General features: G+C 44.7%; 2 protein-coding genes across 3 annotated transcripts in view; both read right to left on the bottom strand.

Moving 5' to 3' along the window:
* Positions 1-797: 797 nt before the first annotated feature.
* LOC126639083 (protein FAM83D-B-like) lies at positions 798-6,642 on the bottom strand. Its single transcript, XM_050313588.1, has 4 exons — positions 6,187-6,642; positions 3,442-3,609; positions 2,437-2,561; positions 798-2,073 (listed from the first exon to the last, which is right to left on the bottom strand). The coding sequence occupies exons 1-4, from the start codon at positions 6,640-6,642 to the stop codon at positions 1,119-1,121; spliced, it is 1,704 nt and encodes a 567-aa protein (XP_050169545.1). The 3' UTR covers positions 798-1,118.
* Positions 6,643-7,385: 743 nt separating this feature from the next.
* Positions 7,386-22,632, bottom strand: part of PPP1R16B (protein phosphatase 1 regulatory subunit 16B) — a 60,479-nt gene continuing 45,232 nt past the window's right edge. For both annotated transcript variants that reach the window (XM_050313803.1, XM_050313802.1), the window contains exons 3-11: positions 20,944-21,014; positions 18,829-18,974; positions 17,487-17,590; positions 17,033-17,157; positions 15,104-15,229; positions 14,656-14,731; positions 14,128-14,257; positions 13,230-13,398; positions 7,386-12,659 (exon numbers count right to left, since the gene is read on the bottom strand). In XM_050313803.1, coding sequence (XP_050169760.1) covers positions 12,138-12,659; positions 13,230-13,398; positions 14,128-14,257; positions 14,656-14,731; positions 15,104-15,229; positions 17,033-17,157; positions 17,487-17,590; positions 18,829-18,974; positions 20,944-21,014 — 1,469 coding nt within the window. In that variant the 3' untranslated portion in view covers positions 7,386-12,137. The remainder of the gene's footprint in view (positions 12,660-13,229; positions 13,399-14,127; positions 14,258-14,655; positions 14,732-15,103; positions 15,230-17,032; positions 17,158-17,486; positions 17,591-18,828; positions 18,975-20,943; positions 21,015-22,632) is intronic.

The following is a 22,632-nucleotide window of genomic DNA, read 5'->3' as shown; positions in this document are numbered from 1 at the left end:
CCCTTGATGATTGTCTTGCCTCAAGTTCACTGCAAAGGAGGAAGCTTTACAGGTTTCCAAACAGATGTAAGATGGCTCAGACATTCCTAGACAAAGCCAGAATTAGAAATTCATTTTACAGTGCTAAGACTAAAAGTGTAATTAATTAATAAAGCTTAATTCTATGCAACAAGTTGCACAAGACACAAAGTTCTTTGAAGTCATCCCATAAGTACAACAGGTATGCTGCAGTAAGACATTGAGCTCCAGACAGTACTTCATCTCCCACTCACAAGCATGAAAACCCAACACTTCAGCAATACATTCCCATTAACAGTCTTACAGGTCCAAGATCACTAGCTTTCAGTTCCAAATACTGGAAACAATTACATCAGGACTGTATCTAAAATGGGTACAGATGTCTTGGAGTGCTAAGCTGCTACTTCCTGGTCTAGTTTTGGTTTTAAAAGGATGCTATTCTGAGGATGTGTATAATTATACAGAAATATACATGTATCTACACAAAGGCAAGATGATGATCAAACCGAAGAGCTACTTAGCTCAGTTTGTTTCAGAAGCCTAAAACAATGAATAAAGGATATAGCTGAAGATAAGAATATGCAACTGCTCAATTAGACCCTTCACAACTTTAGTGGAAGTCAGATTTGGAATAAAATGAGCTTTATAGTTCTTTATAAAAATTGTTTCTCCTCATGCCAAATATAAAGTAGAAATAAAAGCCAATATTAAAAAGAAAAAAAAATTGAGTGTACCTTGATTTAAGCTAAATTTCCAAAGCCACTCTGAGCAAGCTCAGTCTGACTCAAGATTTTTCCAAGTTTACATAAATTAAAACCAGAGCGTTAGCAATCCTAGAAACCAGTAGCAAGTTTATTTTTCAGGCTAAGCATCTGGAATTAAAATGATCTTCACTGTTAATGCATACAAGATGAACATGTAAGTAGTTCCTCTATAATGACTCTTTTTTTAATCACTTACATTGCATAGTATAAAACAAAGTGCTGGAGGGTGATGTATCAAGAAAAGTAAAACTGCTGGATGGAAGTGGAAGAATCAGTAGGTACAAAGTGACTGCAGCTTGAGAGTTGAACTTGTGTGCTCTATGGTCAGTGCAGCAATCATTTATTCAGGGAGAAGAGTGAGACATCCCGGAGGCTGCGCAGGCTGGCACTGATGTCCCGCCTCTGCTTTAGGTTGCATCTGCCAGTGTACTGGGTCATGTAGCTCTCAGGCACACGGCCCCTCCGGGAGAGGATATCCACCATGTGGCTCAGCTTTGACCTGATAGTGGAGTAGTGGAATTGCCTCTCTTTATGCAGTTTTTGGAAATATTGTGCTCTGTGACTGCTGGAATATTCAAAGGACCGGAGAGAAGACAGTGAGCCTGTTGAGCTTCCAAGAGAACACTGGGACGATGACGAAGACAGCGATCGCAGACTAGAGTTTGATATGACGTTTCCAGTCAGAGAATATTCTTCTTTTGACAACTTTCTATGAAGTAGGGGTGTTTCTGTGCCTTCCTCTTCCTTTGTCTGTGTCACTGCAGTTTTCAGCAAAACTGACGTTTGAGTGCCCGTTGCTCTCGCAGTGACAGAAGCCTGAGTGCCAGTTTCTGCCATGGCAGCACTGGTCTGCGTGGCAGCATTACAGGTGCTCACAGCAGCTGTCTCATCCCACGGGCCAGTTTGAGTCGATGAGCTTTTCCGTTCCACCATGATCACTTGATTGCTGAATGACTCCTCTTCACAGAGGCAAGAATGCCCCAGGTTACAAGGCTTTCCTCCATGGCGATCTTCAGCCATATCTAGTTCTTCCAACAACTTCTTTGGAGTGCTCGACAGTCTGGCAAATTCTGCTCTCAGGTTGCCTTCCACAGTGTATTCTTTAGAGGACTCTGGTCTGGTCACCAGGTGATCAAACAGCCCACTCTTCCTGCAGCTGGATGGACCTTTAGGGTTGATGGGCAGTGACTGGGCATAAAGAATCCTGAATTGCAGGTCAAAGTGTTCAACTACTTGGCCTGACAACACCAGCAAGTTACTGCTGTTCAGCTTCCCATCGGACCATGTGAAACTATTGAAAACAAGATTCACAGTTAATCTCCAGTTCATTTCAACACATACAGTTACAGATATTGAAGTTACAGCTTCGAAATGCTGCATGTAAGGAAGGTACAAAGCCGATAGACTATTCACTCCTTCTTCAGGAAGAACTCTATTTAGCCAAGTGCTTTGTTAGGAACAAGATGTGTAAATCAATTTTCCAAAGGTGTTTTCACTTTAGTGTAAATTCAGTTAGATAGTTTTCACCCAGTTAGATTCAGCTAGTCCACATGCACTCATTAACACCAGGCAAATAGCAAAGTTAATAAATCCTTCTTATAGCAAATCCCCCTTTCTACAGCTTCACTGTGCACCAGCAGACCCCAATACTTGCCTGTACGAGCCTGTTGTCACTCTAATGCCATCAATTAACATGAACTTCTCCTTAGCTTTCCCAACAATTTTGGCACCTGACCTCAGGTAGTAAATGTTCCCGGTGAGAGTTCGAACTCTCATCAGCTGGTTCAGAAAAGAAAGGAAAAAGTAACACCAGATTTAAGTTAACTTCCAAAAATGTTTGATTAGCAGTTTTACTTAAAATTCTATGCACACTGTGGAAAATAGGAATGAAATTTCTTACACGGTCTGTATGTGAGTGCTATCAGTTACACAGTGCTAAATTTGTTAGATTAGCAAAGTCTGCAGAGAGAACGGCCAGTTCCAATTAATTACTACCCAGGAAGCTAGGAGTGATTCCCTGTCCAGAGAAACTCTCACTGGAGGGAACATAAACCTGTCCAAGCCAAGCCATAACACAGCCATGTCAGCCTATATTCAGAGCAACCAATAAATCACCTGGTCACATCATCCAAACATTTCTAAAATAAAGCAACTAGGTATTAGGAAAGAAATCAGATCATACCAGAGCTATACCACCCTTGAGTTTCCCATGTTTCTTTTTTCCTTAGCAAGCAGTTCCTTGAGCCAAAGACTATTTAAATATTGCAAAATTAAATGCTTGAAAATTGTTGCATCCTCAGGACAGGGATCACAGACCACACACTCCACCCAGCTCACCAGGCTGGTGCATGACGTGGCTGTAACTCCTACATACAGGCAGAATAGGGTGACAGATGTGCCTTTTCTGCATGGTTTTTGCTGAGTCTGTGAGCAGTTTCACACATGAGATTAGAGGCTGTACTGAAACCATACAATATTGAGCCTTGATTTGCAGGAGCTGAGTAACAATTCAGAAAATTCCCCTTTAGTTATCAAACAGACAAGGTGTTTTAGCCTCTCAAGAAAGTCTGATGCTTTGTAGAAGGGTTTCTTTGATATGCATAAACTGTACCACAAAAAAAATAAAAACAAACCACACCCACCCACCTTTAGTACTTACACTTTCCTGCTCGGGACAAACTCCCAAATTGTTGCACATTTCCAAGAAGTGGGGTAGAAATTCCTGGTCAAGGAGGATATAGACAGGGACTTTGTGCTTCTTATAAGCATCCTGCAGGTCACTGAAGATATCAGTATCTGTGAAGGAATCCATCACAAGGGCAATCACCTGTGAGACAAGTGACAACACTTAGTCAAGGGATTTATTTTAAGCAAGGTCAGGTCACTGCCTCCGCCAGCCATTTTCTCCTGCTGCTATCACCAGTGTGACCTGCACATTTTTTTGTCCTTGACAAGTTATGATAGATTCCTGTATTCCCACGATGTTTATGTAAATTCAGTGTGTCCCAGAATGAGAAGGGTAAGCCTCAAGAGGATTTTCCTCATGACTGCTGCTTTTGTACATTTTCACATCCTCCTTTCCTACATAGTTCCTTGTAATCTGGTCATTTGGTTACATTGGGAAAACTATCACATTAGAATTGGGAATTTAGACAAGTCATTTCCACACTTGTTTCCCCCAATGTTTCAAACAGCTACAGGAGAATTAGCTCCAATGGCCTCCTCGCTGTCCCAGCTGAACATCTCACTAACACTGACTGATTTCCAGACTCTTACTAATCTGCACATTCTTACTGATATTCCATCACATATCTTCACAAGAAATCCTTCCACCCAACAGTTATTTAAAGAAGGTAAATCCTAAGACAGGAGGATTACATTTATGAAGAATTTCTCCAGCTAATTTAGAGCCACATCATACACTGTTTAGGTGCTAGAATTCTCACCCTTCAAATCCACATCTAGGTAAAGACACAAAGGATTTAGCTTCATGACTGACTTTTCTATTCTCCTTCTATTAGACCAGTATCAAGGACAATAATTATACAACCTCTGCAGCTGGCACCTGCCCTTATCAGAGAGATGATGAATCCATGCACTGCTACAACACACCCAGGGTGTATATTCAAGAAACACAGCTGCTCTGTGTGTGGCACTGCCTGTATTCAAGATAACATTTCCCACAGGAATAGGCTAAACTTTGCATTCCCACCTCTGTCCTCCTGTTCCCTAAGGGATTGGCTTCATTTGGCTGAGTTCTTAGGTGTAACACACACATACACATGGGTATTTCTAGATAAAGTTACTTTATGCTTGTGCTTCTTGCATGTCTCCCATGCTTCTCTCCACCCAATCACTTGTCTAAGCGCTAAAGGAAAATAATTATTTTTTTTTTTTTTTTTTTTTTTTTAGGAAGAGATGTTTTTGACAAGACCAGACAAGTAAGAAAGCAACCCCTAAAAGCAAAACAATTCAAAATAAACCCTTGGGAACACTGATGCCTTCATGTGACTATTAAATTCACAGCACATTTGAGTTCTAATCCCAGCATTATCAGCTGAGAAAGAAATAGTTTTACTGAAAATGTTTAGAGGAAAGAGAAACCCCTTTTCTCATCCATTCAGGATAGCATGGGCAAGACAGAAGCTATGTCCTCTTCAGTCACTTGAGCTAACTGCATTTGAGCGAGCTGGGAAGGAACTACACAGCATCTATAGTTTTCCCATTCTTTGCATTAACTTGAAGAACTCCATGATGACTGAGCAGTATCACACAGCATCTCATATTCAGTAAATTTTAGGGTGTCAAAAATTTCTCTCATGTCCACAAAAACGCTCCTTATTAGGCACATACACAGCTGGGGCAGGAGCAGCTTGCCTGTCTCTCAGCTAAGTGCAGTGGAAGGTGCTTCACAGGATGCTGTAAGCAACAATATTACAAACAAGTATGGCTTCTTAGAGAAACAAATGTTTTTACGGAGTTTATTCGAGTCTCAGTACTATTTGGCTGGTCTCATCTACCTCATAAGGATCGTTTGAGAACAAAGCTTTCTCTGTGACCGTTTCCGGCAATGAGCCCCATCAGCCGTGTCATCCTTACACATTCTCTAAGGTTCCGTCCTCGGAAGGGACCAGGGACTAAGCTCAGTTGCTGATTGAGGGAGTGCCGTGTGCGAGCACGTTACACACAGACAGGGGTTGCTTCATCTGGCCACCCAAAGAGGAAGCTACACATTTAAATTTCAGCTAAGCCAATTGAATGGATGCTAAGGGGAAGGGTGGTTCCCTCCGGGGGGTGAGAGTTGGAGGCTAGAAACTCAGAGGTGTAATGAGTTACAGAAAACAGAAGTGACTATGCGCCGTGTTTTTTAAGCCGTACTCTGCATCAGAACAAAAACATCCACTTCTGTAGGAGGAAAGTCCTGCTAAGGGCAGGTCTGCACAACACTTGGGGACAATTAATGAGCTGAAGAAAGGAGATATAATCATAGTGTTATCTCTGTAGATAACCTTCTTTTATAAGGGAGGTCTTTTCTGTCATACCCTTTGGGGGACAGTGAGAGATTTCCGTAAGCGAATCTGTCTGGCAGAGGCCATCAGTGATGAACCTGGAACAGGAAACCTTCCGCTAGGAGTGAGTGCGGGATCAGCTGGATGCAGCGGGTGATTTGTCCATGGTAGCCGCGCTGCACTGAGGAACGGGGAGCTCTTGGCCCATCCCCTCCGGAGCAATGTAATCAGGAAAGGGGGAGTTCGGAGATGCACCATATAGACTGCCACTCCTTGTATATTTTCGAGCTTGTCCTTTTCACGAGGCATTCTCTGCTCGGCAGGGGCGGTTCTAAAGCCGCCTGACCTTGCTCGGTGTCCCGTGAAGGAGGCGCTTATCGGTCCCGGGCACTCACCTGCCGCGCGGAGCGGATCTGCCGCCGCACCGCCTCCTTGCAGCCGTAGATGCTGCTGCTGTCCCCGCAGCCGGGCTGAAAATGCGCCTCCACCCGCGTCAGCCCGCGGAAGGCGCCGCTGGCGAAGCCCGGCCAGCCCAGCTCCAGCACCGGCGGCTCCAGGTCCGAGCGCTCGGGGAAGTAGGTGAGGGATGAGGCGTCCAGCGAAGAGCCGGGCGAGGACTGTGCCGCCGGCTCCGGGCCCGCGGCGAGCGGCAGCGCGGCCCGCGCGATGTCCTGCACCTCGGGCTCCGACAGGAACGGGGGCAGCTGCTCCCGCCGCAGGAAAGCCCGCAGCGCCTCGGGGCCGCCCGCCACCAGCTCCTCCAGCGCCAGGCGCTGCGCCTCGCTGTACGGCCCGGCCGGCGGCGGCCAGCGCCCCGCGCCCTCCTCCAGGCACTGCGACGAGTTGGCCATGGCTGGACCGGCCCCGCTCAGCCCGCGGCTCCTTTATAGCGCGTTTGAATCCAAACAGCGCCGCCGCCACTGGCGCGTCCCGCCCGCCCCGCGCCGCGGTTGGCTCCGGGCAGCAACGGCACCGCCTCCGCCCAGCTGGGAGCGGGGCGGGAGCGGGGCGGGAGCGGGGCGGGAGCGGGGCGGGAGCGGGGCGGGAGCGGGGCGGGAGCGGGGCGGGAGCGGGGCGGGAGCGGGCCTGCATCCGTCGCGCTGGGGCCGGGAAGCGCGGCCGCAGGAGTTCCCTGGCTGGGGACACAGCCCTGCCGTCCTTCCAGGGCGCTTTCGCCTTCGCGCGAATCAACCCTCCTGAGAAGGACCCTTTTAATGACTGATGTGCGTTAACGTATGCTGGACCTAATGCCTCGGGCATGTCCCAATCCAGGAAAGGCAGACACAACTTTGGCCCTCCCCCTCGTTCCCAGCATCATATTCACAGAATATTCTGAGGTGAAAGAGACCCACAAGCATCAGGAAAGTCCAATTCCTGTCCCTGCACAGGACACCCCCAAGAATCCCACTATGTGTTTGAGAGCGTTGTCCAAACGCTTCTTGAGACCTGCACTCGCTGAAACAAAAAGCTACACTCACCCACTCTCCAGATTTACTCTTCCAGACGTCCTTTGGCTGTACCGACAGCTAAGAGAGAGGCAGAGGCATTTAGCAGAGTCCCAAAACATCAACCAATTAAAAAAACCTCAGTGGTATTTTGGTATTATTAAAAGAAATTTAATATAATTTTTAAATTAAAAAATTCAATCTATTAAAGACACTGAGTCAGGTGCTAATACTGTCAGACATACCCTTTTGGCATGAGTTTTACATAAAGTTTAGGATTTTATGCATGTCTTCATCATGTTAAACCATCTTCATACTTACAGTAGCAATAAAGTCAATTCCATACAATATCAAATATCCTTTTTTAAAAAAAGTTTAAATATATTAGACTCTGATTGCCAAAATGCCATTTTATACACAAAGCTGCTAATACAATATACAGTTCTTACATTTTTTTTTCACATAAAATACATTTCATCAAGTTTTATTTGTACATCGTTTACTACTGATCGACAGAATTATGAGTTATTGCAGAAGGCTTGTCATCATCTGTTAATGTCCTGTACACACAGCAGTCCTGCCATGCTGTACCAGGGTTACCCACATTCCTGCATCCACTCTCACACTGCAATCTAAAGGCTGAAGACATAGCAGTGGCAATACTAAGGCTGCATCTGCACTGTTTAAAAACCTGTAACTCCCCTCCAGCTGCAGGTGGAGATAATTGCATTGGTGCAGCTTTGGGAACAGGTATCTTGAGCAGAGTCTCCTCTACTACAGCTTCCACAGTTGAAATAAAGCAAAATATTCTAGGTTGTACTTGTACCATGGCAGATGTTGCTGGAGAGCCCAGTGGTACTAGAATTGTGTGAGGGAAATGAGAAAGCCATTACCAGTTTGGCCAACATGAAAACAGTAGAATAAGTGTGAAAAACAACCAGGGACAGTGTTCTGTTGTACCAGCCACAGGCAAAACAGAACAAAAGAAGTAAATATTAGCTGTATTCTGTAGTAAGAGGTGAGACCTTGCTGCTATGAGCGTGTTCTGGATTCTGCCTGTAGAGAACTAATACAAAGTAGTCAACATGATTTGTTAAAGTAGAATGAAGACCCTGTGCATTTCCTTTCTGTGTATTTAGGAAGAGAGAAGTGGCGATCACAAGAGAAACTGAAAGAGCAAATAATAATGTCAAAATCTGGCACGTTCTGAACTTTTATCGCCTTGCAAACAGCCTAAAGTTAAAGAACAACACTGTATAGTCACCATAAACCTTTCAGAGATGGGTTACCTTTAGCAAGTATTATAAGGCACAGAAATACCCAGGTGTAGGGAGAATACCTTTCAGCAGATAGACAGCAGTTCATCCACAGCTCACTGGAGAGCAGTGCTATTGCTTTCTTGGTCCAGATAGTCCCTTTTCTATGGGATTGCTGATCTAGTTTCAGCAGAGAAGATCTGGGTAATCAGAGCTCCAAGACTGAAGCAAAAGGACACTATACAGAAATTGTAATGCCATTTGGGAGCTCGTAAGTGATTTCAACCCCATGAAATAAGACTCTGCTCAATAAACTCCAGAATTCATTGCCTCCACTGAGTATTGCACCAAGTCATTATTGCTGTTGCCCTGATATGCTCTTCTCCTTCCCTACCAGTTCCTCATCCACATGGTTCTTCAACCACATCTGCAAGATGGCACAGAATCACAACAGCTAGAGTCAGTTCTTCCCAAAAGTGGGAAGATTTTAAGATTCAGGAGTACCAAAGAAGTGAGACTAAGTGGGCTGAAATCGCATTACTTGGTATGTGAAATACAAATCCAGGTCTGATGTCAAACAGATCCCAGGAATGGAACTTAAGCCCTTATGTAATATTTCAGTGCTGTGACTTTCTTGGCTGACAGAGACATTATTTTGAAAGACACCTTTTTTTCGATATAAAAAGTGCCTTTCAATATGGAATGTAAAGCTGCTCTCAGCAACCAGTTTGTTTGTTAGAAACAGTATGATTTCAGCACACAGGAAGATGTGGTGAGCAAAAGGGTTATTCTTGTGGAGCTCTGCTTGCAATAGACCCATCAATACATTAATGTTAAATCTTTGCACAATCTGAACAACTAAAACCTTTGGGTTACTGCCCTTTAAAACATATAGATATCAAACCCCACTGTTGTTGTAACATTGCTAAATTTTACAGTAAAAGGCCTTATTCCTAGAGTGAAATACCAATGGAAGCAAAAGAGCTGTTAGTCTAAAATGAACTGGTTTCCCACAGTTTTAATGCTTTAGCAACTCTCAGTGAAAGCAAGAGTTAAACTACTTCACACTATTGCATTCAACACTCTTCTTTTCATTTCCTTGGAGTTAGGTAGGATTCAATACAGTTGATAGCACAGAATTGCTCTGAAAAGGAAAAGGGCCCAACTCCTCCTTCGCTAGGAGGGAAGGCAAATCTGGGCCCAAAGTTTGCACCATTTACAACCCAGTGGAGAGTGGCACCAAAATTTGTTACAGTGAATTCAAAAGTCTCATTAGGACGGATTTGGAAAGACAAACCTCACCACTGCGGGAGAAGAGAGGCACCCAAAAGATCATCTCCCCTATGTTCCATAATAACCAGGCCACACTTGGTGTTATCACAGAAGAATTTACTCAGGGTAACTGGAAGACCCACTATTAAGCACACACAGATGCAGGAAAGTCTCTCCAGTTACCAAATCATCCTCTTTCTACTAGAGACTGACTTTTAAAATCCCTTAATCTTAAAGTCAAGTACAAGAAGTATTTTCCAGTCTCATATTTAGCATATGTATTTCAATAATGGAGGAAGCCCAACTTCACTGAACGCTTCAAACCCTGCCTTTAACAGAACTGAAGTTTTAAATTAATTGGGTCAGCTTCTGCCATATTCTAGTTTGTTCCTAAGATTGGTGAGGAAAGAAAGAGTAAACTGTCAGTCTGGTAATGACCTCACAGGTCCACAAGTGTTTCCTGCATGGTGTGGCTGTGGTGGTGACACACAGCCACTGCTGCTGCCTCAAGAAGCCCAGAGCCCTGTATTGTAATATATCCAGCCCCAGCAATGGGCTAGATTTGATGGGAGCAGAAGGTAGCACTTAACAGTCACTGGCAGCCTAAGTCAAATCTTTATAGCCTAGAAAAAAGTTAAGGCTGTGAGGATTCCCACAGAGGGAACGCACATGTGAAGGATAATATTGATGTCTAACAGCCACCCGATAAAAAGATGGGTGGAAGCTGCATTTGCTGTTGCTTGGCTGAAGCACAACTAGATGAGCTGGATTTAATCCACTGATGGCTTACAGAGACACAAACAGGTTTATATCTTCAGTCTGGAATTTAAGTTGCCCAAGAAGACAAGTATTCATGCAGGCAAATAGTTACATTTGCAACAGCCCCTCTGTGCAGAAAAGAGGTTGAAGATTTACAGTTACTGCTGTAGATACAACTGAACTGTGGCCAGTTCCTCAGAGCTGTGTCCCATGGGGCACTCTCCTCTCACCTCCCCCAGGTACACAAAGCCTGAACTTGCTGAGAAGCCCATCCTAGTGTTTCTCGGGTGGTCTCTCAGAGCTCACATGGACTGCACCAAAAGACAGTGTTGTGTGCCAGCAGCTTCACAGCAGAGAGGCTTTGCTAAGCACGGCATGGTGCAAGGCAACTCCTTCAGACACAGAGGCATTTAAATGTTCTGCTGACAGCTGCTAATCACTGCTGACAACTTCAACATGGGAGCTGGAAAACAGACCAAAAAAATCTCCTGTCCTGCTGCAACAGTGAACTACCATAGCAATGGTTTAACTGTTATTTATGAGCCAAACACTAGAGGTTAATGCAAGTGTCATCACATTATGGGATTAGAAATGGTTTCACGGCGTTTCTACATTAGTGTTGACAAGCCTTTCCTCCTCACCCCTCCTGAGCCCTGCAGTTCTGGAAATCCAAAAAAAAATCAGATTGCAAAGCACACTGCCCCTAGTATCTGTGTTGAGCATATAGAGTAAACAAACAGAATCAATAGGAAAGTGAGATCAACAAAAGTCTTTTCGGTTTTAACAAATTAAGAGTCTAAATAGTACAAATAAGTTGTTTTTTTTAATTACTTATCCCAATATAGACCTTTGCCAGTATTTTATTGCAGTAAAATTCTATTGCCAGGGCCCCTTATTGCAACATCAGTTTTAAAGCCTACTGAGTGAAGCCTGTTCCAGGAAAAGTTCTGCTTCAAACCTGAAGGCAGCCTGCAGTGACGAGCTGACACCTGAACAGGACCCAGCCAGTGCACAGTTCTTGATGGTGAGCTGTCACTGCAAGGAGATAATGCCTTGCAAACTTCCTAAGTGCAGCATCTACGCTTCCTTGTTGCTCAGGCCCAGAAAGTGCTGGAACCAGCTGGATGCAAAACAGCTCTTGCAAACCCTATGTGGGGGTTGACCTCCCCTCCAAGGTATGTGCATCACCCAAGGGTGAAAATGCAGGTCTGAACTGTCACCTTCCAGCTGTTGGATGACTTGCAGCAAGAGGCTCAGATGCAAAGATTTTAATCCAGATCCTTTCTTTGTTCCAAGGCATCTCATGACTTTCCAAGGATGGGGAGGCAGTGCATGATACCTTCTTCCCCAGGGAGCAAGATGAGGGAGACTCTTTTTACATTATATTGATGTTCATCCCTTCCTCTGCTAAAAGCCTTGCTCCACCTGCGTTACTCATTCAGCTGCAATGTAAGTAATTGGCAGGGTAAAGTACAATTCAGGATGAACGAGGTTGCCACAGTCAGGATGTCCATAACTAAATTCTCCCTTTGGAATGCAAACAACCTGGCAGCTGAGATAGATCCAACCAGCCCACCCACATCTTGTTTTCTCTGGGGAGAGACACAGACAAGACTAGGAAATTCTGCAGCACCCATGCACCTTCTCTTCCATTTCCTCCATGGGAGCTTTGAATTTCAAGAGGGGCGGATCACCACTGGACACTGTGTAATACACTGAGGTCCCATTTGAGCTGTAGGGAGAAGTCCTGGATTCCATTAAGTGCGACTTTGCCTCACCCATGTTCTCAGCAACTCCTGCCATGCCACTGCTGAAGTGGGTGCTGAGGAAAGGGTGCTGGAGGAGTTTGGCTGCAGCCCGCTGCCTCTTCAGTTCTGAGAGCGTTTGGTGGTTGTGCTCCTTGTAGGTGCCCCAGAACTGCTGGGTGTCAGGGAGCCCAGGGCTGCCGTAGGGCAGCACGTGGCCTGGGTTACTGTTGGGGTCAGCGTGCATGCTCCAAATGTCCCCGTTGGAAAAGGTGTACTGGTAAGGGCTGGCAGATGCCATGAGTCCATTCTGGAGTGGGATCTCAGAGTCACACTGGGTGCTTTTGTTTGCTAACTCCGGAAGGAGGGAGGAATTCTCCAGCACTGAGTTCTGGAACAAGAAGACATGAAAGAAGAGCATCTTCCACTGTCCCCCATTGCAGGGTTTATCCCTGTAACAACTTCGTAAGCCTACTTCCATTCAGCCTTTCAACCAGTCAGGTACTGCAGCACAAACACTAAATTCACCCACTAACGGGACCCGATAACGCTGTGAGTCCTAACCAGGTACATGGAACATTTAAGTCAGAAGGACTCACAAAAAAATACTAAATAGATAAGCATATTAATATAATACGATAGTAACTGAATTGAAAACAAGTATCTGCAAAGCAACTTTACAATTCTTTTGTGATTACCACTTTTAGCTGTAAAGAGAAATGCACACACCGTATTTTCAGAATCTCTGGTTCACTGGGATCTTATATCAAAACTATTTATGCAGCTCTAAATCCAAAACAGTCTTCCCTCTGGAGAGGGTTATCCCAGTTTATGACAAATGAGAATTAGGATGAAGTCTACACATTTTTTAGCCACCTTCAACCCCAGGGCACCCACTGCTACTGAACTTGCACTACCAGCCCCCCTCAGTGACTCCCATAACAGAGAAGAGATTGCTTACAGGGTCTGTATTCTCCTGGTCAGAACGAGTCTCCCCAATTTCTCCAATGAGACCCGAGTTTCTTCCTTCTTCTGCTGCCCCCAGTTGCTGCCAAACAATGGCCTCTTTCTCACACTCCTTCCTGTAAAGGTTTGTCCTGTCCGAAAGGCTGGCCCTCCTCACCACCTTCCTGTGGGACAGGGACAAAGGGCATAAAAGCTGTGAGTAGGACATAACAATTCCTCTTACCCCATAATCCTTCTCACCTCCACCTCACACTTCACAGCCTCTCCCTCTAGAATGGAACATGGATTTAGCTTCCTTGCACCCACACAAAGCAAAGGCATTAGTGTGGATATTAAAGGTGTGAGGAAATTTAAGGAGTTTTAAAGTAGCACTGCAGATATGCTTTAGAACTCATACAGTTCAATGAATAGATCTACTCTGCAACCAGTGGAGTAAAAATATAGAGGAATGGCCCACAGGCTGTTTAGGGAGTTTTGTGGTCTGCAAGACTGCTTTGGTGTCTAGTAAATGTTTTATAAAGACCTGTGCAAGCGGTGTCTGGGCACAGTATCTTGGCCAGGCCATTTTATTATTGAGAAGGTCAAGTTAATCCACCTGAAGCACTGACTGTCCAACACTGATCTCAGCGGTTTAACAGGGTAAATTCTCACCACTTGGTCCTCTGCTCAGAACAATTATTAAACCACAACAGTGCAAAGCCATTTACCCCCCAAAGAAACAGCCTCTCTTTCTAGTAAAGCAGCCACATTTCAAGGGACCTCTGCTTTGAGCAACCAAAGTCAGCTTCTGTCTCTCAGATGTTGTTCAGAAAGGACAGATGGGGTCCTGCACAACCACCCCTGGATGGCCAAGCCAATGCGCACTGGGTGACCTGCAGAAGAGCACAACTCACCCCCGGCTGCCTGTGCTGGAGGTCCTTCGACTCAGGGAGGATTTATGCCTCATCTGAGACTTCATGATCACATCATGTTTGTGTTTCAACTCCAGAAGCAATACTTTGAATTCCTCCTCTTCACACAGATCTATGGCACACACAGACCAAGCCCTTAATGAGACACTTCCCACGTGGCACCACTGACACCATGTTACTAACTGTGTCTTCCTAGTTAAGATACCCATGGTCTTACAGTTGTACTCAGCAAGAAGACTCCCAAGCACAGGTACAGAGGGATAACATGTGTAGAAATACACAGAAGAAGGACTTGGTGCTTGAGAAATGCCTTCTTCCTTGTTTTTATGAGCAGGAAGAAACACCTTGAGAAGCAGTAAAGCAGGAGCTTCAAAACTTCAATCCCACTTAAAGTAACTGAAACTTCGATTCTGAAGAAACTTAAGAAATTACATTAATTCTTCCAAAGGCACCATGTGAAGGCTCCAGCCATTTCTTAGGCATTTCTTTTTTTAAGCTTAGTGAACTCACCTATTGGCATCTCATCCAAAGATGTTCTGGCACTCAAACTAGCCCCATGGGACACAAGTAACTCAGCCATCTGCATCTAAAGAATGGAAAGTGAGAAAGTCAAGTTCATAGAGCTATTTTAGGCAATTTAGGCTTTCCTTCCCAAAGCTGAAAAGTTGGAATAAGATCAGAAGCAATGGCATGCATGCTCAACTTGCCTCAAATTATTCTGGTATGTGTGTGGTCTTAAACAATGCTCCTACCATTCAGCTGCACAGACATACTCAGACATACTCCATCTGAACTTTCGCAGCAACAAGTTCTTTCTGGAACCCAAAGGACCTCCTCTGATGCTGTCCAGAGAGCCCAGCCTCAGCACAGACTTATTCCATTTTCAGAGTGCTACACAATTTGTCCAGACAGAAAGAAATGTCACCCTCATACAGGATGCTTTCAGAGAAATCAGTACCTGTCCCCAGAAAGCAGCAGCATGAAGAGGTTCCCAGCCATCCCAGTCTTTAACGTCCAGGCTTGCCCCCTGGTCAAGAAGGACTTCAGCTGCATGCAGATAACCATTGGCTGCAGCTATATGCAGCTAGGAGATAAGAACACAGCATGAACCACCTGCAAGGATCACGGATGGCTTTATAGACCAAGTTTCAGCAGATTTTCTTAAATAATGTTTGAGCCTAGAGATGAACATGCACCACATTTCACATTTGGCAGATGCTACCAGATCAAAAGCAGGTTGTTCCTATTGCTAAAACTCAGTATTACCTGCACGTAATTCTGTTTGGAGAGGAAACTGCTCAATATTTCTTCAAATAACTTACCTATATGGGTTAGAAAAATAATGTTTTCACATTTTAAATCAAGGGCTCTTAAGTGCTTCCCAATCTGCAGGGGAACAGCACAATCAAAGTGCAAGCCTGCAGTGGAGAACATCATCCACTGTACACTCTGCATTTCTCATGCCAGGAGAATGTCTCCTCTTTCCCACTAATGTGCTGTGGATGGGATTTCTTTGATCAAATTTACAGCCTGCTTTAGTCAGAACTCTCTCCATACGACTGCACTTCCACTCATGATATTATTTTCACCACTTGAAAATAAAAAACATTTTAAACCTTGGCTACTTGTAGTTAAGGGAATATGCTTTTTCAGATACTGGCTTCCAACTACAGCCACCACTTTGGAGACATCAATAACAGTCTCCTTTAGTCCCCCAACTTAATGTTTCTGAAGATTTTCATATTTGCAGTCTGCTGTTGCATGTCTGAGAGAAACACTGACCTATGCACTGGTCTGAAGGGATTAACTGCACCCAAAGATCCTCCTATTTCAACTGTGCTGAAGAGGAGAATTAAAGCTTATTTTCAAAAAATTTCCATGTGGATTCCACCACAAAGAGTTAAACTCTCATCTGGAAATAAATTCTGATGCTTTCTGGCAACTCAATAATTTCTACATAAATTTTATGCCACTCAGTCATACCTTCTAGAGGTCACATGAATTAGCAGGAAATCACTTGGGGCTGATACAAATGGGGAAACCTAGGAGTCTGATTAAATTTATGTATATAATCCTTGTTAAAGGGAAAAAGGTATTGAAAAAATAAGCTGCAATAGAAGCTTCAGTCATCCAAGGTTATCTTGGAGGGAGCCTGCCCTCCTCTTATGCTTCTGGTATATGCTAAAGGTGACATTTAGATTAAGAAAACTGAATGCTGTGGCTTAGTCATCAAACAAATGAACCAAGTGCCTGTATATCAGTTATGTCTGGACCCAAGCATTAAATGACCAAGGTTGTATGAAACTCCCAACACATATGACCTCATTACTGAATTTCCCCTAAGCTGGGACTGCTGTAAGCAATGATTTAAGAAACATATTTGCAGGTGAAAAGGAAGGAAACAGGACTAGGATTGTTCAGCTTTCTCGGTACCTGTCCAGTCAAATCAGACGGCAGCTTGCTTTGTGCTCTACACTTGTCCTGGGTCCTCTCCTCTGCCAGGGGCAGATGCCATCCTACCTTGGCAAACACAGCAGTCATTGACTCCTTGTGAGCCAGATGCTATGCAAAGCAGAAAGGAGGCAGAAGGTCTTCAGAGTTCCCAACACCAGATCGTGCTCCCATGAAAACCAGAGGACTCTCATGCCTCTTCTATGGGAGTCTGATCAATCTACAAGACTAGTGAGAAACAAGAGGTCACTAGGAGGTCTTTCAGTCCCAGTTCCCTGGAGGTTAGCAGATGTTTATGTTCTGCAACTCCTCACTGTGGGATTTCTCCTCTCAGTGACTTGTACATGTTGATTTTGTATAACTCCTGCCTCAGGGCAGATTTCATAACCTCTGGGCTGAATGAAGGCAAAACTGAAGCTGCTGCAGTTTCACTCACCAGCGTAGCACCTTGGGCATCAGTCCTGTTCAGGTCCTGTCCAGTCGCAAGTATGTCATGAATGTCACAGATCATGACCTGCTCTGGAGCAGCACGCATCTCATTGATCCTTTCCTGTGTAATCCCTGTTAAAATTCCAGTTAGAGGAGAGTTGGAAAGGGTTTTTGTCTCCACTTGTTGAGTAAAATCAGACATGATCCTGGCTGATATGACCTCACACCCTTTTCAGAGAATATGTAGCTGAGGGAACCTGCCTGCTGTCCTTCAACCTCATGATGTTTAGGAATCTGAGTAAATAGACTATGAGTCTAGTTCCAAGAGTCAGGTTCCAAGAAATGATGCCAGGAGCAGCTCTCTGCTTTTCTCCAGAGGCCAGTCAAGAGCTGATAAACAAGATAATTTTTAGTACCACATTGACCCAGTTTTGTATTTTACGTGAACTCAATCTCCTTACCTTGATAGGCCATGCAAGTCTCAATGACATCCAAAGTTGGCTCATCTTCACAGAGGTCATACGGCATGTTGCCATCTGCATTTACTGCCAACAGGTCTGCTCCACTGCAAGGGAAAACCCAGTTACATGAGAAAAGACCTCAGACATCCTAGAGTAGGCAGTGCCAAATGCTGGGATAAATGCTTAGGAAAAACTAACCAGGGTTTAATAGTTGCCCAAATGCCACCAAGATACACACGAGATAAGAAAGATTTGAAGCAAAGCCAAGGAGCTATGAATGGCAAAGATTAATTCCAGAAGTGGATGAAAGGCAGCACACTACACCTCCTTCATGGGTCAGTAATGACTGTGTTGTTCCATATCTGCTCCATTTTTATTCCCCCATCCAAAAATTTCCTAACCCAAGTGGGCACATCCTCCAAGAGATGTCCAACTGCATCCTCTTCTCTCCTTCACTATACAGCCAAAAAAGGGCCAAATTTTCAACACTCATCTCTCAGATGATGGCATCACAGGGAGAAGTCTCCCTTCCCGAGGGAGAAGCAGCAGACATTACCGTGCAAGGCAGTAAGTTAACACTTCCAAAACACTCACTCTGGGAAATGGAGGATAGGGCTCCATACAGAGCCAGAACTACCTGTTCCAGGTAGGATTCACAGCAGGTGATCACCAAATGGTACAGCTCAAAACACACCTGGCTTCTTCCACCTTGCTAGTAAGTCTGGAAAAGACTTGAGATTTAGGGCAAACACTTGAGCTTTAGGGCCTTGGTGAAATCAAGCGGAAGGTCCAGTGTAAGCACCTGTGTCACCACTGGGGAACCAGTGCACTACAGGAAGCAAACTGGTTATTAATTAAGACCCAGTAAGACAGGTCACAAAGTTCACCCAGGTATTTGAACTATACAAACACACTGCTGCCCTCCTACAACAGTGTCTCTTTGACTGGGGCTGGAAGATCTGAAGAGGTGTTTAAGGGCTTGAAGAGGTGGACCCTTGCTGGCTGCTCCTATTTCTACCCACCCAGTGACCACAGTTCCACAAGCACATACAGACACACCAAAATACAGGCAAAATGCAGAAAATTTTGGCCCAGTCTCCAGAAAATTCATGAAACTCAGCCAAGCCACCTAGGGTTTTGTTCTGTCTCCTCAGCCTTTCTGCTCTTCCTCCTCCACCCCCTTCTCCCCCAAGCAGGAAGGAGTCCCATGAATAGCCTGAAAACAGGGAATAATCACCACCACTGCAATCTTGCAAGGTACTGAACAGTCTTGGTTTCCATCCACAAGAAGCTGTGGGTAGAATCAGATCTGCAGGAAGGACAGAGACAAGAAGCCACCTACTGCTGGATGAGGATCTTCACCAGGTTGATATGACCACATGTAGCTGCTGCATGCAGTGGAGTCCACAGCTCATTGTCCTTGGCATTGACATTGGCCCCATGGTTGAGGAGAAGTTTGACTATGTCTTCATAGTTGTCTATGCAGCACTGGTGAGGAAGAGATACAGACAGATTGGGTTTTTTAGACTTTGGGAAGATGAGGGCTTATACCTGCTCAGATGTGAAATAATATAGAGCACCTGGATGTGGAGACCTAATTTATCCTGCAATGTTTGGCAACAAGCAACTCCAACAGAGTTAAACAGCAGTAGGTCAGAAAGGCACCATGCAGAACACCTACACTAGGCAGAGCAGAGGTCACTGGTGTCTTAAAGGGCCTTCTGGTGTGGGGGCAGAACCAGCAGGAAATAACAGCAAATATGCTCACAGCTTCTATTTCACCGGGTCTTCCATATTCAAGAGAAAACATAAGAGAAATTCAATGTAACCAGTTTAACCACATACCAAGGGATGAGCTGACAAGCTGACATTCCCTTTTCTTAGGGAAAATCCCACACACTGGCATGTGATTAGTAAAAGTCTTCTCAGCAGTTCACCGCTACCTACCACAGTTATCTGCAGATGTGCAAATTGGACTCCTAGAATTATGAGCTACTTCACAGGGCACCTTCCATTTCCTGAAAAAGATCAGCATCCTCCCTGCATTTACAGTATAGTCCCAGAGGCAGCCTGCAAGAAAAGCCTCAACCTCTTTCCTTTGGAGAAGGTGGAATTTGCTTTTTGATCCACCTTGTACTCACATCTTGACATGAATGTGCATGTGATCAAGACACTAAATAAGATTCATTCTTGTGCAAGAAGCCTGTTTGTGGTCTGTGTGTTACTGCTGACCCACACAGGAGACTCACAGCTCAGCACACAGTATGGGCCACTAATGGGGCTGAATTCCAATCCACAACAAGCATTTTAGCAACTGAGTGACAAGAATCCTTTATGTATTTCTATTTCTGTTCACTATTTGTACATGGAAGTGAGATTATAATCGTTCCTGTCACACAGCCAAGTTACCACAAAAGTGTAATTGAGCCCTTCACTAGAAGTCACTGGTAATGGGCAACACTATTCACTTAGGAGTTTCTCTCTGTTCAGGGATCCAATTAATTCTACGGGATGCAAAGCTCCCATCTCAACTCCCAAATGCACCTTTACAATAACCTATCCTTCAGTGAGCAAGATAGGATTCTCCATGGCTTCAGTACCTAGCTGGTAGTACCTATCAAAGAGGCTGTCAGCATGTCTCTGTGTGCAGGATAACATCTCTTTGGAGAGGTGCTGCTGGTAGTGGCGGGGACCTTTTGTTCTTGTTGGAGCCAGTTTGCATTTCTAAACAAACACCCCATCCAGCTTTGAAGAGAGCAGGCAACTTGCAAAAGAATCCAAAATCCCAAGTCAGCGGGAGCATTTACAGCAGGCACTAATGGCGAGAAACCCTTGAGTGTCTGTTCCACCCTCGGAGCGCATGTGACAAACGCACCACTGTTGTTCACCGCAGTGGAGGCGGTAGCTGCCAGGCACGGCCAGTCCCACGGGCCTTGGACAGAATAGAAAAACCCTTATGGGATCAGCACAGAGGCTGCAAGGAAGGACACAGACTTAAACATCACTATTGCAAATCCTTATTTTACTGGTGAAGTCCGTGAGCCTGCAGTGAGCAGCACTAGGCTCTTCAAGTATCCTGTGCATCATTTATTTAAACCACCTTCAAAACTCACGGATTGACAAGGTCTCTAAACCTGAGTTAACATGCTTTAAGAGTTTACAGCCCACTTCTACAAAGATTAAAGGGTGGGAGAAATGTTGTTCACACCTGAAGTCTAGCCCCAATTCCCGAGCTCTTCTTACCACTGAACAAACCAGAGAGAAGGGTTTGATCTCAGTTTGCTCCCCAAGAAACTGGATTACAAGCATAACATAGTGAAGTTTCACTGCTTTAACTGAGCAAAAAAATTAAATACAGGAGGTCTTTCAGTTTAACCTGGACAGGTCTGCTCAGAGGGCAGCAGCAAGCCCGATGGTGAGGAGCAGCAGGGAGCTGTGACCTCCTCCCACACCTCACCTGATGCAGCGCAGTTAATCCATCCTCATTGCACAGGTCAGGGCTGATGTTGCTCTTCAGCAAGTAACACACTGTAAAGGAAGGACAGAGAAGAGTCAGAGCAGTAATTCTAACACCTCTTGCTCTCAGCCAGCCCTGGCCAGTTCAAAACACCATCAGGGTGTTCCAGTGTGGGCAGAGTTGCAGGAGATAGGAGCCCAACACTGGCCTGTCACCACAGTGCCAGTGAGGCAAGAGCATTTTTGGATTTATCCAGCAGAGAGCATCAGCATACAATTTTTCCCCAACTTCCTTCCATAGGAGACTGTGAATACATCTATCATTTTCATACAGTAGTGCTGAAACAATCTCCATTTTTACCTTGTGCTTTGCAATGTCTGAGTGCAACCTCTGCACTCTGCAGCCCAGAAGAGCTCAAAGGAAGTGGGGATTTTGGGGTCCTGAGTTACAGCCATAGGAGAGATCCCTCTAACTGTGAGAGGGATGAGGTCTTGCCTCAAGAAGTTATCTATCCATGCTGACAAACCAAATACATTCAGGACCACGTCACATCTAAATACACCACAGTTGCTTTGGACACTTCACCTGAGCTGTTGGGTGTTCAGAGAAAGCTTCCCAGAGGCTTTAATTTTTAATTGTTGCTTTGGGGGGAAAGCATAATATTTATTCCATTAAAATGCAAATTTATGAAACACATGAAAAGTTGTTAGCCCTTAGGTGAAAAATAAAGTTTGCTCTGAGGTACAGATCTTGCACAGGGCAATAGCAACAAGGCTGGCAGAGGATATAAATTAATAGAAACACCAGAAACTCTTCAAATTCAACACTGCTGACAGACCTCGATCCATGCCCATCTTTTGTTGTTTACTTGCTCATTCCCTGCATTTTCTCCAGAGAATTCACTATCTAATGCTTTTCCTACCTCAAATGTCACTGACAGCACAAGCCAGAGGTTCATAATCATGTCCCTAGGGCCAGAGTACCAACAGATATTCATGTCACATCTTATTTGATGGCAGGGATGCAAGCACTGAGTGAAACCAGAGCTGCAAAATAAGGAATAACTGACAGAGCTAAAAGGGCAATAACCATCCCCAGAGCTGGCAATCAAAACCACTGCAGCCTCTGATCCCTGTCCCACTGTCAGAGGGAGCTCTTTCCCCACACATCCACAGGGAAACCCAATTGCAGGGCTGCCCCTGGGGACAGAGCACTTCTGGCATCCAAAACAGAACATGAAAAACACACCCACAATGACATCAGTGTTGATTTATGAAGCTTTGTTTAAAAGATCTGAAAAAAAATGCACTTGGAAGAAAGGCAAAATTAAACCAAAGTGAAATTTTGATTGGAAGCCACTGATCTAACATTGTCAAAAAGGAAGGCAAGACTGGAAAGTGAAATAAAACACTTGAAAACACAGAGTTGTTTCACCCAGCTCAAAATGAATGCTCAGATTTACGTTTGCTGAAAATAATTTCAAAGCATTGACACCTGCTTGATGAAACTGATGCAGAAAAAACAGAATACAGCAAAGACAAAAGTCATCCACCACTATGGTGAGTCCAAAGCCTCTGGGTTTTTTACAGCTCAAAGGCCAGTGCAGGAATCCTATGCCTACACGTGCCTCAACTCCCCCAACACATGCGTGCTTAACGGTAATAAGAGTGCTGAACCCCAGACAATATA

Source organism: Myiozetetes cayanensis, unplaced genomic scaffold (genome assembly GCF_022539395.1).
Source record: "Myiozetetes cayanensis isolate MyiCay16 unplaced genomic scaffold, myiCay2020 scf19, whole genome shotgun sequence".
Taxonomy (NCBI): domain Eukaryota; kingdom Metazoa; phylum Chordata; class Aves; order Passeriformes; family Tyrannidae; genus Myiozetetes; species Myiozetetes cayanensis.
Note: the sequence above shows the minus strand (reverse complement) of the source record. Positions and strands in the feature narration are given on the sequence as shown.

Excerpts from the sequence above, each read along its gene's own strand:
- LOC126639083 (XM_050313588.1), bottom strand. The coding sequence starts at position 6,642 with ATGGCCAACTCGTCGCAGTGCCTGGAGGAGGGCGCGGGGCGCTGGCCG. Across the intron at positions 3,610-6,186 it reads AGATCCGCTCCGCGCGGCAG|GTGATTGCCCTTGTGATGGA; the intron begins GTGAGTGCCCGG and ends CTTGTCTCACAG. Across the intron at positions 2,074-2,436 it reads GTGACAACAGGCTCGTACAG|TTTCACATGGTCCGATGGGA; the intron begins GCAAGTATTGGG and ends TGTTTTCAATAG.